We start from the raw sequence: 13133 nt of genomic DNA on the forward strand, positions 1-13133 counted from the left end.
ATTGACTTCATTAGTCGTTCGCCTGTATACGGCATTGACTCCATTAGTCGTTAGCGTGTATAGAATATTAACTTCATTTTATATAAAAATTGATATTATACTCTATTTAGTCATAAGAAGTGTTTCAGTTTTGCGAACGCAGGGTATTGACTCCGTTAGTCGTTCGCCTGCAATTGACTTCATTAGTCGTTCGTCTGCATACGGCATTGACTCCATTAGTCGTTAGCGTGTATAGAATATTAACTTCATTTTATATAATAATTTATATTATTCTCTATTTAGTCATAAGAAGTGTTTCAGTTTTGCGAACGTAGGGTATTGACTCCATTAGTCGTTCGCCTGCAATTGACTTCTTTAGTCGTTCGTCTGCATATGGCATTGACATCATTAATTGTTCGCGTGTATGGTATATTAACTTCATTTAATGTAATGATTTATATTATTCTCTATTTAGTCATAAGAAGTGTTTCAGTTTTGCATACGTAGGGTATTGATTCGATTAGTCGTTCGCCTGCAATTGACTTCATTAGTCGTTCATCTGCATACGGCATTGACTCCATTAGTCGTTAGCGTGTATAGAATATTAACTTCATTTAATGTGATGATTATATCATTCTCTATTTAGTCATAAAAAGTATTTTAGTTTTGCGTACGTAGGGTACGTAGGGTATTGACTCGATTAGTCGTTTGCCTGCAATTGACTTCATTAGTCGTTTGCTTGTATACGGCATTGACTCCATTAGTCGTTAGCGTGGATAGAATATTAACTTCATTTCATATAATAATTTATATTATTCTCTATTTAGTCATAAGAAGTGTTTCAGTTTCGCGAACGTAGGGTATTGACTCCATTAGTCTCCCGCGTACATACAGCTTTGACTCCATTAGTTACTAATCACTTTTAAATAAACTTAAAATTTCTTATGAAACAGTAAAATTATCAGAAAGATAATTGTATTAAACTAACTTTTACTAACGGATAAAAATATATAAATAATGAAATATAGTAAGTTAATTCATTTTTTGACAACAGTAAATTTATTGTAAAAAGTGATGACAATTACGTGGGAGTCTAAAATCTTGAAATACGAAGCCACTTCAGTACAAAATGCCATGTTAATTAGCATAATATTTGTTTACAAAATTTAGATAACTTCAAGAAAATATACAGTGAATTCGTTAATATATAAAATCATTGTATATAAAAAAATACGTCCTAATTTGTTCCATTTTTCTCTTTTTACAATTTGCAGGAATGACGTAATAGTATTTAATTAATTTTTCGGTATATCTTGATTATTGATATCCTGAAGAAAAAAATTTGTATAATAATATTAAAAATTAGTTTTAAACGTATTTATGTATGTTTTATATGAGTAGTTTACCTCATTGATAAATATTTCAGAACCATTTAAAAGATCAATAAGATCTAATGGAACGTCATTAATAATTTTAATTTGGTTTTTGTTATGTACTTTTAATAAGAAACTGTTTCCTAAAAATAAACACATAATAATTAGTTAAATAAAAAAAATATAAATACTGAAATGTTGATATAACTGTGTGCATACCATTTTCCTGTAAATCACCAACTACTTCAATTTCTACTCCCAATTTAAAATTTAGTTCTTCATCTTTAGATTTCAATAATAAAATATCCAATTTATTTTTTTATTCGTAATCGATCCGAAATATTCATTTGAGTTATTTTGATTATGTAGAACAAATTCATTGTAGATGTATCCTGTAAGTCCTATAAAGAATTTTTAAACATATTAAAGAATGATTAAGAATAGAGATCTTTATTTAAAATATAATTATTGAAACATTTTAAGGGGATGTCAAAGCTTAAAATCACTGGTTTTCTACTCTATATATCTTTTTAAATAAGCCTGTAATAAAAAATAAAACTAGAGCGCTATAGTATTAAATATAGTGAATCATTCTCCCGAAAGAAAATGTCAATCTGACTTTTAGTTTTTTTAGAAGTCGTAAAATACTAAATATCCTGTGGCGGATTTAGAAACTTTTGCTCCGACGTCCCTTTAAGAAATATTTTTAAAATACATATTTTTACTTACTCACGCGACCTTTCTTTGTTGGAATTTCATCAAATTTAATATGTAAAATTGGAGAATCTCTCCACTTGAATTCTCCAAAAGATGTGATTGTAGAAAATGTTTGTAAATTAATTTCAAAAGGAACATTACCCTTAGTAAACTTCTTTTCAGGTACAACTGAAGCATTACGAATTAATATTTTCTGAAAATAATTAAATAATATTTAATTAATTTGTTATAATTTTCTTTTAACATATACAATACTAAATAACTTACTTCATCGACTTTTAATTTTGTCTCAAAGAGATCAATAATTTCATTAAACATATTACACTGAATTAGAGAACCATCAGTGTTATTCAAGATACATTTTTTTATCTTAAATTCAGCATTTGTTGATTTGTTTACGTAAGTTTTAACGTCAGTGACTTCTTCAACATAAGCTACCAACGTTCTGCGATATAAAAAAGTAGATTTTAGATACAATTAAATTTTGGTAATAACCTCAAAAAATAAAAATTGTTTATTAAATAAAAATAAAGTGTTAAAGGCGTATAATCAAAAAATAAAAGAAGTAAAAGTAGTCAAAGTGTAAAAAAAGTAAATAAAAATGTTTCATACGCAGATTTATCACCAATTTTAAATTTTGAATTTAAAAATTCTGTGGTTGTGAAAGGTATGTCTTTCCTTTTTCTCAAAACGTTTGTACTTTCCATATCATCACTCTTCCTTTTTGACATTTTGCACTAATAATTTAAAACTATTAAAAACTTATTATAAAACTGTAAAATTATCAGAAATAAAATTGTATAAAATATACTTTTACAAAAATATGCTATCTAGCAGAAGATAGTTTTTGAAAAAAAGTGAAAAATGTTCATACATATATATGATGTAAATAATCAACTATAGGAGTCAATATTTTAATCAATAGCAAAATTCAGGTTGTAACAACACAGAAATTTTAATAAATAGCAACAAATTCATGTTATTCGCAAAGGCATCAAATTAATGAATATCATTTGGAAATAATGCGTTTTTTAGTATAAATTTTAGTAAATATTTGACAAAAATAGATATTTTGTATTATATATATTTTTATGGAATAATTTTTTTCATGGAGTAATATATATATAGTTTTCAGTTTTACGAACATGGGGTATTGACTTTATCAGTCGTTCGCATGAATAGATTATTGACTCTATTGGTCATTCGCATATATAGGGTATTGACTTCGTTAGTCATTCGCGTGTATGCTATTTGTAACTATCTTCAGTATTTTGATTTACCCGAAATACAAATTTTTTTTTTTCGTCATGGGAAAATTTAGTATTGCTAAATTTTAGTATTTATATAAATTTCGGGATTAATTAAATAAATTTAGATACAAAAAATGGAGCAAAAGTAAGTGTATACATATACAAAATATATATTATAAATGTATATAATAATTTGATTTTTTTTAGTAACTTAAATTCTATCAAATGCCAGTATTGTAATGTGTCTTTTACAAACGAAGAATCTTTAATCAATCATCAAAAAAAACACCAACAGCAATTTTCGGAATGCATTATATGTCACATCATTATTAAAAACAGAAGGCATTTAGAAAGACACAAAAAGGAACACATTATTGACAAAATTAAACAGTGTAATTTATGTACTAAAAGTTTTAAGAGACAGACACACTTGAATCGACATTTATTATCTCACTATAAAGATAGTAATAAAAAAATTTGCACTGTATGTGGAAAAGGTTTCTCGAGGAAAGATGTATTAATGAGACACATTAATAAAATCCATAAAAACACCTAATATTTTTGTAATAAATTACTTGGTAGAGAATTTAACATATTATGGCGATATTTATATAAAATACGTATTATACGAAGGTTGTACGACTCCATTAGTCGTTTGTGTATATAAGGTATTGACTCTATTAGTCGTTACCCTAGGCCGGACCGGTGTTCCGTTCTGTTCCATGTATCTAATAATTGTATACGTATGTTTGACCTTTCGCCCCTCTATATACTGACTATGTCTGTGCTATAAACGCGCCAACTTTTGAACAAGCTGAATAAATAAACAAGAGTGCCTTTAGAGTTACTGTTTGAGATTATTTAAATAGTTTTGGCTAACCTTAGATATATATAAATATATTTGCTGCTAACCTGATAGAAATTAGATTAAAAAGTTCAGTAATTTAAGAATCAAGAAGTGAATTTCGTCTTCTAATAAACGTGACCATAACATCTATACTATAAACCCTGGTGAATTGTTGAAGATTTTTGAGGCAGTTTATTTACCATAATCCGAGCAGTTTTACAATCATCGGCTTCCTTTTTGCGGTTCACATGTATAACCCTTTTATTTTTACATGTTTAACCTTTAAACTTTTTCATAATTCTTATAGGTTAATGTATTATTTTTAGATAAACAATGGAGTATGAATGTATATCGTGTGATAGGAAATTCACGAAAAAAAGTCAGCTTTTTATTCACTATGCTATTCATTCGAAAAAGAAAGAGTTTATCTGCGATGTTTGTAAAAAAGAGTTTACTCAGAAAGGAAATCTAAATGTTCATTTAAAATCACATCAAAAAATAAAAAAGTACATTTGCGATATTTGTCACAATGGATTTGTAACGAAATCGCAAGTAAAATCACACATTATAAGTGTACATAACGAGGAAAAAGAATATATTTGTGATATTTGTGATAAACAGTATTCAAGGAAATCTTATCTAACATCTCATTTAAAAACACATACAAATGTATGTAATCATGAATGTAACGTTTGTAAAAAAACCTTCAAAAAAAAAGAATATTTAATGACGCATCAGCGCATACATTCAAATGAAAAAAAACATTCATGCAAAATATGTTCAAAATCATTCAACAACAAAAGTAATTACAATAAGCACATACGTATTCATAAATAAATCATAAAGTACTCCAATAATGTTTTTATACTTTTATAAATATATTTATTTATTTTTTGGAAATATATTTTATTACTTTTCTAAATCTTTGTAGTACTTATTTTTCCTACTAACGTAAATAATGACGGTACGTATCAACATATATCTACGTTAGATTTTTTCGGTAAATTTGATCTATATGGTGCTTTTCTTCGTAGACAATATTCCGTTAACCAAAAAGTAATTTGTAAAAGTTGTTGCCCGCATCACAATTTTTATATTTTAATCATCACTATATCAAATTTTAATAATATGTACTATATTTAAAAACAAATTACTTACTACTTGAAAAATGATACATATATATCGATGCAAGTGGTATGAATTTAACCTCTTTTTTTGTCTTGATTAAGCTACTTCTAACAATTACGTTGAAAATTAAATTTACACTAAAACAAGAATCGGGGGGTTGGCGAGCGCAGCGAGCAGGGGGGCGGAGCCCCACTAGTATATATATATATATTTACAAATATTTTTATTGAAAAACTCATAAAATTTTACAGATTTAAAATGACGTTGCAATGCACCTTCAAAAATTAATTTTAACCGAGCGAGCGTTAGCGAGCGAGGTAAACATTGCTAGTATATATATATATATATATATATTGGAAGTTGTTAAAACGTTAAAAAAAATAGACGCAATCAATTCATTTTATATATATATATTTTTTTTTTTCGATAACTTGAATGATTTACATTCAAAGAACATTTCTATCGTAAAATAGATCTAATTTTTTTCTTTTTACAAGTTTTGGAGGGTTTTTGCAAAATTGACCAAATATAAAATTTTAATATAGCCTTTGTAACGTCGTGAGACTCATCGCATAAATTTATTACAAAAAAACTAAAACATAATAATCACTAGAATACTGAAATTCAAACTCTCAAAAGAAGAATGCATTGCGTGCGCTGAAAGGTTTCGACACACGGCCGAATGCAAGTCAGTGTCGAATCAGCGAAATGATAAATCAGCAATTCGTGACGTTGTAAGCGAGCTCTACTTTTTATGTATACATTTTCCGTAATTTTAAGTTTGTAAATATTGCAAAAATTACACTACGAACGAAGGTTTTAAAAAGCCTTATACGCACTCAAACGAGCAGTTTTTCGTCGTCAGTCACAAGCTCCGTATCGCGCCGGTCCAACAATCGGTGAGAATTATTTTAAAACTTAAAGCCGACTAGCCGCAATTATATATTTCTTGCAAAGTCTAAATATACAGATTTTATAAACTACAAGTCTTAGTTCTTTTAAATTAAGTGAGAATATTATTTTACATTGAAACGAGATTCATTATTTACTTCCACTTCTAAAAATTATGTGAATAAACTTTCGGTTTACCGTAACAGAGATCTTGTGAGTTATATTCATTTACGAGAAAATCCAAACTACCCAGTACGAGTCTACAGCTGCAATCTAATCAACTAGTACACGGTTCAACGTAAAGGTAAGTTTCTCATTTATTTTACTAACAGTGAGAGTCTTAGGCGCGAATTAACAATTTCTTACAGCCTCGCCACTACACATATCATTATGTTCCTATCTATTCAATTTAGGATAGTCAGGACGTAACACCTTAATGTCGTACGGTTTACACTTTCAATCATGAATCATCTAATTAAATGACGATTTAGAATAAAAAATCTAACTTAACTTAACTTTCGAACTGGATTGTAGCGATACTACTGTATGGGACAAGACCATATCAAGGTTCAGCAATAAACTATAAAACCATTGTTGATCGTAAATCAGAGCTTTATTGAATTAGCCTGATGAAAAGTTTTATAACACGATCTCCTTGTCTATCGAGTCATCGCTTGGAACTAATGCTACACTATTAGTTGCCGCCGAAAACTCAGGCCCACTAGAACAAAGAGCTTTCCCGAAAGCTGCCGAAGGTACTTAAAGCAGTGCGAACGTCCCTCTATACCTACAATTATATAAACGAAGTGACATGCCCCGCGCGAACGCCTACGACTACTCGACTCTCTGGCCTGGCAGTCACAGAGCAGCCCATTGGCTTGTCTGCACCATGTTGACCTTCACAATCCGATTCGCGCAATGAGAATCAAATGGCTGAGAAAATTTCGCCAAACTAATACTGAGAAAAAATAAACATTAACAAATATAAATGCGTCGCACTTGCTCTTATCTGTATTGCTATTACAACTACTACCTTAAACACATACTTTGTGTAAGCCTTTACGAGCCTTTGACGACTACTGCAAATTTCACACTTGATTTAAAGAGCTCACTACACGCCCTTGGTACATAATATAATATTTTGGTATCATAGCATAAAATTCAATTTTGTGGTCAGGTTTCTGTCTGTAATAATAGATTACTAGTTGCATAGCTTGTGTAAATTGCATATTGCAATTACACAAGCTATATTGCAATCACATCACCGGTAGAGCTGACAAAGACGATGAACAGACCTACCCTACCCCAGCCTGCAAAATAATGATATTTGCAATAAAAAAAATACTAATCGATAGTTTTTTAATAGCTCAATTCAACTACGTTGTTCTTTGAAATTGCTCACCTTAAATTATTTATTTAAAAATCAATAAAGTCATTGAAAAAAAATTCATTTATCCGTATTTTTAAACTTTCATATCTTTTGATATATGGGACGTTTCACGTCAACCGGACCATCAGTGCACCCAAAATTTGGATTAACCTAACAAGACGTTTGAGGTCTCAAAATGATCTGGTCAAGGGCTTTTGAAAAAGTTCTGGCCTTTTCAAAAATCCAATGTGGCGCATAAAATATGAAGCCTGAAACCCACGTTTTCATAGCACATTCAACAAAAACAATAGTAAAAATGTTCTAATTTGTGAAATATCCCACCAAAAAGCATGTACAACTCATGATAGGACATATTATTGACAATGCTGACGGAATTCCAAAATCAAAAATGGCGGAATCAAAATGGTGGACATTATACCTCCACCAAACCCATTTTACCGCAACAAATGATTTTTGATCAGTTTAAAGTATCGATATGGGGGTTTTCAGGGTCACTGCATCTTATTTTAACCTCGACATTTCAAAATTCGAAATGGTGGATCCAAAATGGCGGACATTATACCACCACCAAACCAATTTTACCGCAACAAATGATTTTTGATCAGTTTAAAGTATCGATATGGGGGTTTTCAGGGTCACTGAATCTTATTTTAACCTCGACATTTCAAAATTCGAAATGGTGGATCCAAAATGGCGGACATTATACCACCACCAAACCAATTTTACCGCAACAAATGATTTTAGATCAATTTAAAGTATCGATATGGGGATTTGGGAGGTAAATGGTTCTAAATGTATTATCGGAATCAGTATTTGTGCACATGAATCTTATATTTTTCCGGTCTATTAGATTTAGAATTATCTGTCTGCGGTTTTTGCACTTACATTTTTGTATTGTTCTGTGTATATGTATATGCCTGCGTGGATGAAAAAAATATATAATTTAGCCAAATGAATCAATCTTTAATGACATTTTGTTCGTGGAGTTTTTACTGGTGATAAATGGCTTTCGCCGATATCATAAATTACTCTGTTCCTAGGTTCATTGGCATTTGAGTAATGCATGACTTTCAACGTTTCATTATGTTCTGGGATAAATCCATGCCCCATTTGTATGTTTGTAACAGGTGGACAGTTTTTAAATCTCTTTGTTAGGAATTGACGAGTTTGTTCGTGATCATTTTTGGTGTATAAGAAAAATTTTATATTGAATGATCGCCCATTAGCCCATGAATAAAGAGCTTTAACATTTAGAATTGCTTTATTTTTTGCAGCTTGTAAGCTCGCTCTTGTAGCTTCTCTCTTTACTATCGCTCCAACTCCATCGCAACTACCTTTTCCGTGTGCTGTTGCAAAACAATGCCATTCAGCATCAACGCCAAAATCTCTCGTATGACTCATTAAACTACTCATTTGATAACGATTTTTAAAATGCTGTTTAGCACCATCAGTAGCATATATTACCTTTTTTACTGTGGGACAAACCTTGCGAATTTCAGATATAAGCTTTTGCTGCATTATGTATACTGCAGTGGCATCATGAGTAGTACAGCCGGACATAGATATTGTACTGAAATGCTTTAGCTTGCCTTCAGATTGATAATAAACAACAACAGGAAAAATCGTACTTTGATCATTATTAAAATGAAATGCATGTGCAGCATCTTGGGCTGTAAAATCATAGTTCTCAGCAAAATCCAATTGAGCAAGAACCTCTTCATCTGAAAGATTATTTTTGATTGAAACTTTGATTGTTCCTTAGCGATGAAGTGATGAGGTATCAACTTTTCTAGGCTAGAACATAAAGTTTCAATAAATTCTTGCGATGTTAGGCATTGTTTTATCAAAGTGTATCTATCGGTTGATTGCCACGTGCTAAAGATGACTTGATCAATATTGTGCTCATCCATAATGTTCTCAACGTAATTAGAAAACTTTTGAATGTCCGGACAAAATTTGCATTCATTCAAATAACAACTTGGTTTGGGATCCTCACATCGAACGAAATTCAAACAATCTTTATAATTCTTCAGAATATTGAGATGTTTGAGATTTTTTCTATATTTACTTCGTCAATCATCGCCTTGAAATTTTGGTGTATCGTACATACACATACATTGTGTGTACCAGAGGATCCTGCAAAGACACAACATTTTGGTCTCAGTTCCGCAAACTTGGTAAGCCCAATCGGATGTTCAGGAAACTGTTCTTTAAATTGATTATGAAGGTTCTTAATATAAGTAAGTAATAATCTTTTCTGCACTTTTATTTTTTCACCATATAAATAAATACTGACGGTATCTTTTTATTTGGCATAATTCTGCTGTTAAGATCATTTTCGTAAAAATCTTCAACTTTCTGAGTAGTTGCTGAGTGTTCTGCAGATAATGTTTTTCCACGTTTTGCAACAGGAGAAGCCAAAACTCCATCTGATTCTCTTAACTGTTTTGCCTTACGAGCCATTCTGTGAGACACACCAAATTGGTTCATAATTTTACGTATTGCCCAGTGTTCGGGCAAAATAGTAAGAATACTGACACGTAATGGATCGTTCTCCGGCAGGGATTGGAATTTGTTTTTAAGTCCAGTTAAAATATCTGTAAGATCATCTTGCATAGGTGCATCCGTGTTTGAAACCAAAGGTGAGTCAGTCTCTGATTCAAAATCAACACTCATACTGACGTTTGGAGATGACAAATCATGTAGTTTGTAAAAGGATTTTCTACATGTATCACAAATCAGTGAAGATGTTGGATAATCAGGATAGACATCTTGAAATTCTTTGGAGATCTTCCTAAGAGATTTGCTGTGTCCTGTATTAATATCAAATGGATTAACGCATCTATCGATACGATATTTTTTCGCAGGAGAAGACATTGTTGTAGGATATGAGAAAGCACAACCAAAACAAAAAAAATGTTAGAAATAACAAAATTACGGCTAGTACAGTTGAACAAGGAGTTGCTGATAAAGTAAGACTTACTCAACAACTGCCTTAAAAAGGACGTTGAAGAAGAAGTCGCCAATGTATCTATTAATGTACCTATTAACTATCCTAAAAAGGACTGTTGTCCTAAAAATCACTTGAAAGCAATAAGTTCCTTTGCCACAAAACAGTTTTATTTGCTGAAGTCTTTGCACAAGTTGTCATTGGACACGAGCCGTGTACTTGCAACATTAGGCTGTTGGAAGAGGGGCGAGGTACAGCGCTGGACCCGGCCTCCTTATGTGCCCTCCGCGACGCTACTTCACTTGTGGGTAATGCACAGCCGCCTAGCGGCGCGCCGTGATACTAGCGCCGCGGTGATAAGCGCTGCAGCGTGCGTGGCGTGTTCGGCGGGTTGCGCGTTTGCAGGGGCTTTTCGCGAGAGAGCCTGCAGGTGGGTTATGACAAATATCCGCCAGTTTATATTGGCCATATTGAATTTTGAAATTTCGAGGTTAAAATAAGATTCAGCGGCCCCTTAAACTCCCATACCGATACTTTAAACTGATTTAAAATCGTTCATTGCGGTAAAATAGTTTTGGTGGTTGTATAATGTCCGCCATTTTGGATCGGCTATTTTGGATTTTAAAATTTCGAGGTTAAAATAAGGTTCAGTGGCCCCAAAAACCCTCATATCGATACTTTAAAGTGATCTAAAATCATTTGTTGCGGTAAAATTGGTTTGGTGGTGGTATAATGTCCGCCATTTTGGATCCACCATTTCGAATTTTGAAATGTCGAGGTTAAAATAAGATGCAGTGACCCTGAAAACCCCCATATCGATACTTTAAACTGATCAAAAATCATTTGTTGCGGTAAAATGGGTTTGGTGGAGGTATAATATCCACCATTTTGATTCCGCCATTTTTGATTTTGGAATTCCGTCAGCATTATCAATAATATGTCCTATCATGAGTTGTACATGCTTTTTGGTGGGATATTTCGCAAATTAGAACATTTTTACTATTGTTTTTGTTGAATGTGCTATGAAAACGTGGGTTTCAGGCTCCATATTTTATGCGCCACATTGGATTTTTGAAAAGGCCAGAACTTTTTCAGAAGCCCTTCACTAGACGATCATTTTGAGACCTCAAACGTCTTGTTAGGTTAACCCAAATTTTGGGTGCACTGATGGTCCGGTTGACGTGAAACGTCCCATATATATATATATATATATATATATATATACTTTTATATAGAAGTTCTTTCAAAAAGGTTTATTTTATAAAGTTACTTGTATCGCTACTACAGCATTTATGAATCGCTTTCTTTAAGTGGAAGTTTTATATTAGTAAAATTTTTAGTTTTTTTTAAACATCTAAATGTTAATGCAATTTAGCACGTGGATATCTTCAAATTGAAGATATCTTGAGTCAAAATTGAAGATAATCATAAAACGAACTTAAGTTATCTATATTCTTAACTTATATAATTTTAGTACTCCTCTATATATATATATACATATATATATATATACTTCAAAAGACTAATTTAAAAAATTTAATCCTACTTAAGTATACTTTATAAAAATTAATATAATTATTGAGATAATTAATTAATAAATCTCAACAGCGCTAATAATTAAAATTATGATAATACCATTTTGTTGCCTTTGGTAATTGTTATTATACGATGTTCTTGCTCGAAAATTTTGACGTCGAAAACTGTGGTTAGTTTGGTTGGCAGTTGAAATAGTTTGATCTGAAATATAACGAAATTTATTAATGGAAATTTAAATATTTATTGATATAATAAAATAATAATATTGTTCTTACTTCTGGCTTTATGTTTATAAGAAACACTATAATTTCTATAAGTTTTTGGATTGCGCCTGTTATGATTATTGTTGTCATTGCTATTATCATCTATAACAAATATTATTTTCATATTTATGCATAATTTTATTTAATTTTTTACTAGTGTGTATTTGTCACAAAATGTTTTAATAATAATTTTTACCTTTATTCCAAGTTGTCTTTGAATTGATTAAACTTAATTTCTTAATCATTTCTGAAGGCTTATTAGAACCAATTGAAATATCATTGTCTAAAAACAGATAAATAGAATCAATTTAAAATTGTAGTTAAAATAATAACATTAATTTCGATAAAACAGTATTTATACAGTTTAAATTTTGTTATTTACTGTTAAGAAGTGCGTTTAATATCAAAATTTAAGGACGCAAAAACATTGAATTTAAAAATTATTTATATACATACGTACATGACTGTTTGTTTTTCTTAATATTTTCCAAATAACCGGATAGCATTTTGGTCACTTTTAAAACTTTATTTGAGTAGTCTGCTAAATCGATTGAATCTTAGAGAAATTAAACAAATATAAACCAATTCAATTTGAAATATTTATAATGTGACAGTACTCATTGTATTATTCATAAAATTATCCATCGTTAAGCTTTCTACACTCTCACATAACGCATCGAACTCAGACACAGTACTAATATTTTCAAGTATCAAAACTATCCGAAACTTTCTGAAATGAAATATAAGGATAATAAGATGACTTGTATGGTCTATTTACAAAAGCACAATAGAATAGAAGTATTTAGCAA

The 13133-nt window shown here is 30.7% G+C and overlaps 2 protein-coding genes across 2 annotated transcripts; one reads left to right on the top strand and one right to left on the bottom strand.

Annotated features, from left to right (window-relative positions):
- Positions 1-1015: 1015 nt before the first annotated feature.
- On the bottom strand, positions 1016-13133 carry LOC107981324 (uncharacterized protein MAL13P1.336). Its single transcript, XM_031921543.1, has 10 exons — positions 12942-13133; positions 12785-12880; positions 12521-12607; positions 12337-12426; positions 12161-12262; positions 2337-2514; positions 2082-2262; positions 1572-1753; positions 1386-1495; positions 1016-1307 (listed from the first exon to the last, which is right to left on the bottom strand). Exons 1-6 carry the CDS (start codon positions 12967-12969, stop codon positions 2504-2506), a joined length of 414 nt encoding a protein of 137 aa, XP_031777403.1. The 5' UTR covers positions 12970-13133; the 3' UTR covers positions 1016-1307; positions 1386-1495; positions 1572-1753; positions 2082-2262; positions 2337-2503.
- On the top strand, positions 3175-4472 carry LOC107981323 (zinc finger protein 600-like). The gene is made up of 2 exons (XM_031921544.1): positions 3175-3464; positions 3527-4472. The coding sequence occupies exons 1-2, from the start codon at positions 3454-3456 to the stop codon at positions 3873-3875; spliced, it is 360 nt and encodes a 119-aa protein (XP_031777404.1). The 5' UTR covers positions 3175-3453; the 3' UTR covers positions 3876-4472.

Source organism: Nasonia vitripennis (assembly GCF_009193385.2).
Source record: "Nasonia vitripennis strain AsymCx chromosome 1 unlocalized genomic scaffold, Nvit_psr_1.1 chr1_random0013, whole genome shotgun sequence".
Lineage (NCBI taxonomy): Eukaryota > Metazoa > Arthropoda > Insecta > Hymenoptera > Pteromalidae > Nasonia > Nasonia vitripennis.

What these genes read in the sequence shown, in the direction of transcription:
- LOC107981324 (XM_031921543.1), bottom strand. Translation starts at nt 12,969, where the DNA reads ATGGATAATTTTATGAATAATACAATGA. An exon ending in TAAGAAAAACAAACAGTCAT is followed by an intron (nt 12,608 to 12,784) that starts GTACGTATGTAT and finishes ATCTGTTTTTAG; the next exon opens with ACAATGATATTTCAATTGGT. An exon ending in AAAGACAACTTGGAATAAAG is followed by an intron (nt 12,427 to 12,520) that starts GTAAAAATTATT and finishes TATTTGTTATAG; the next exon opens with ATGATAATAGCAATGACAAC.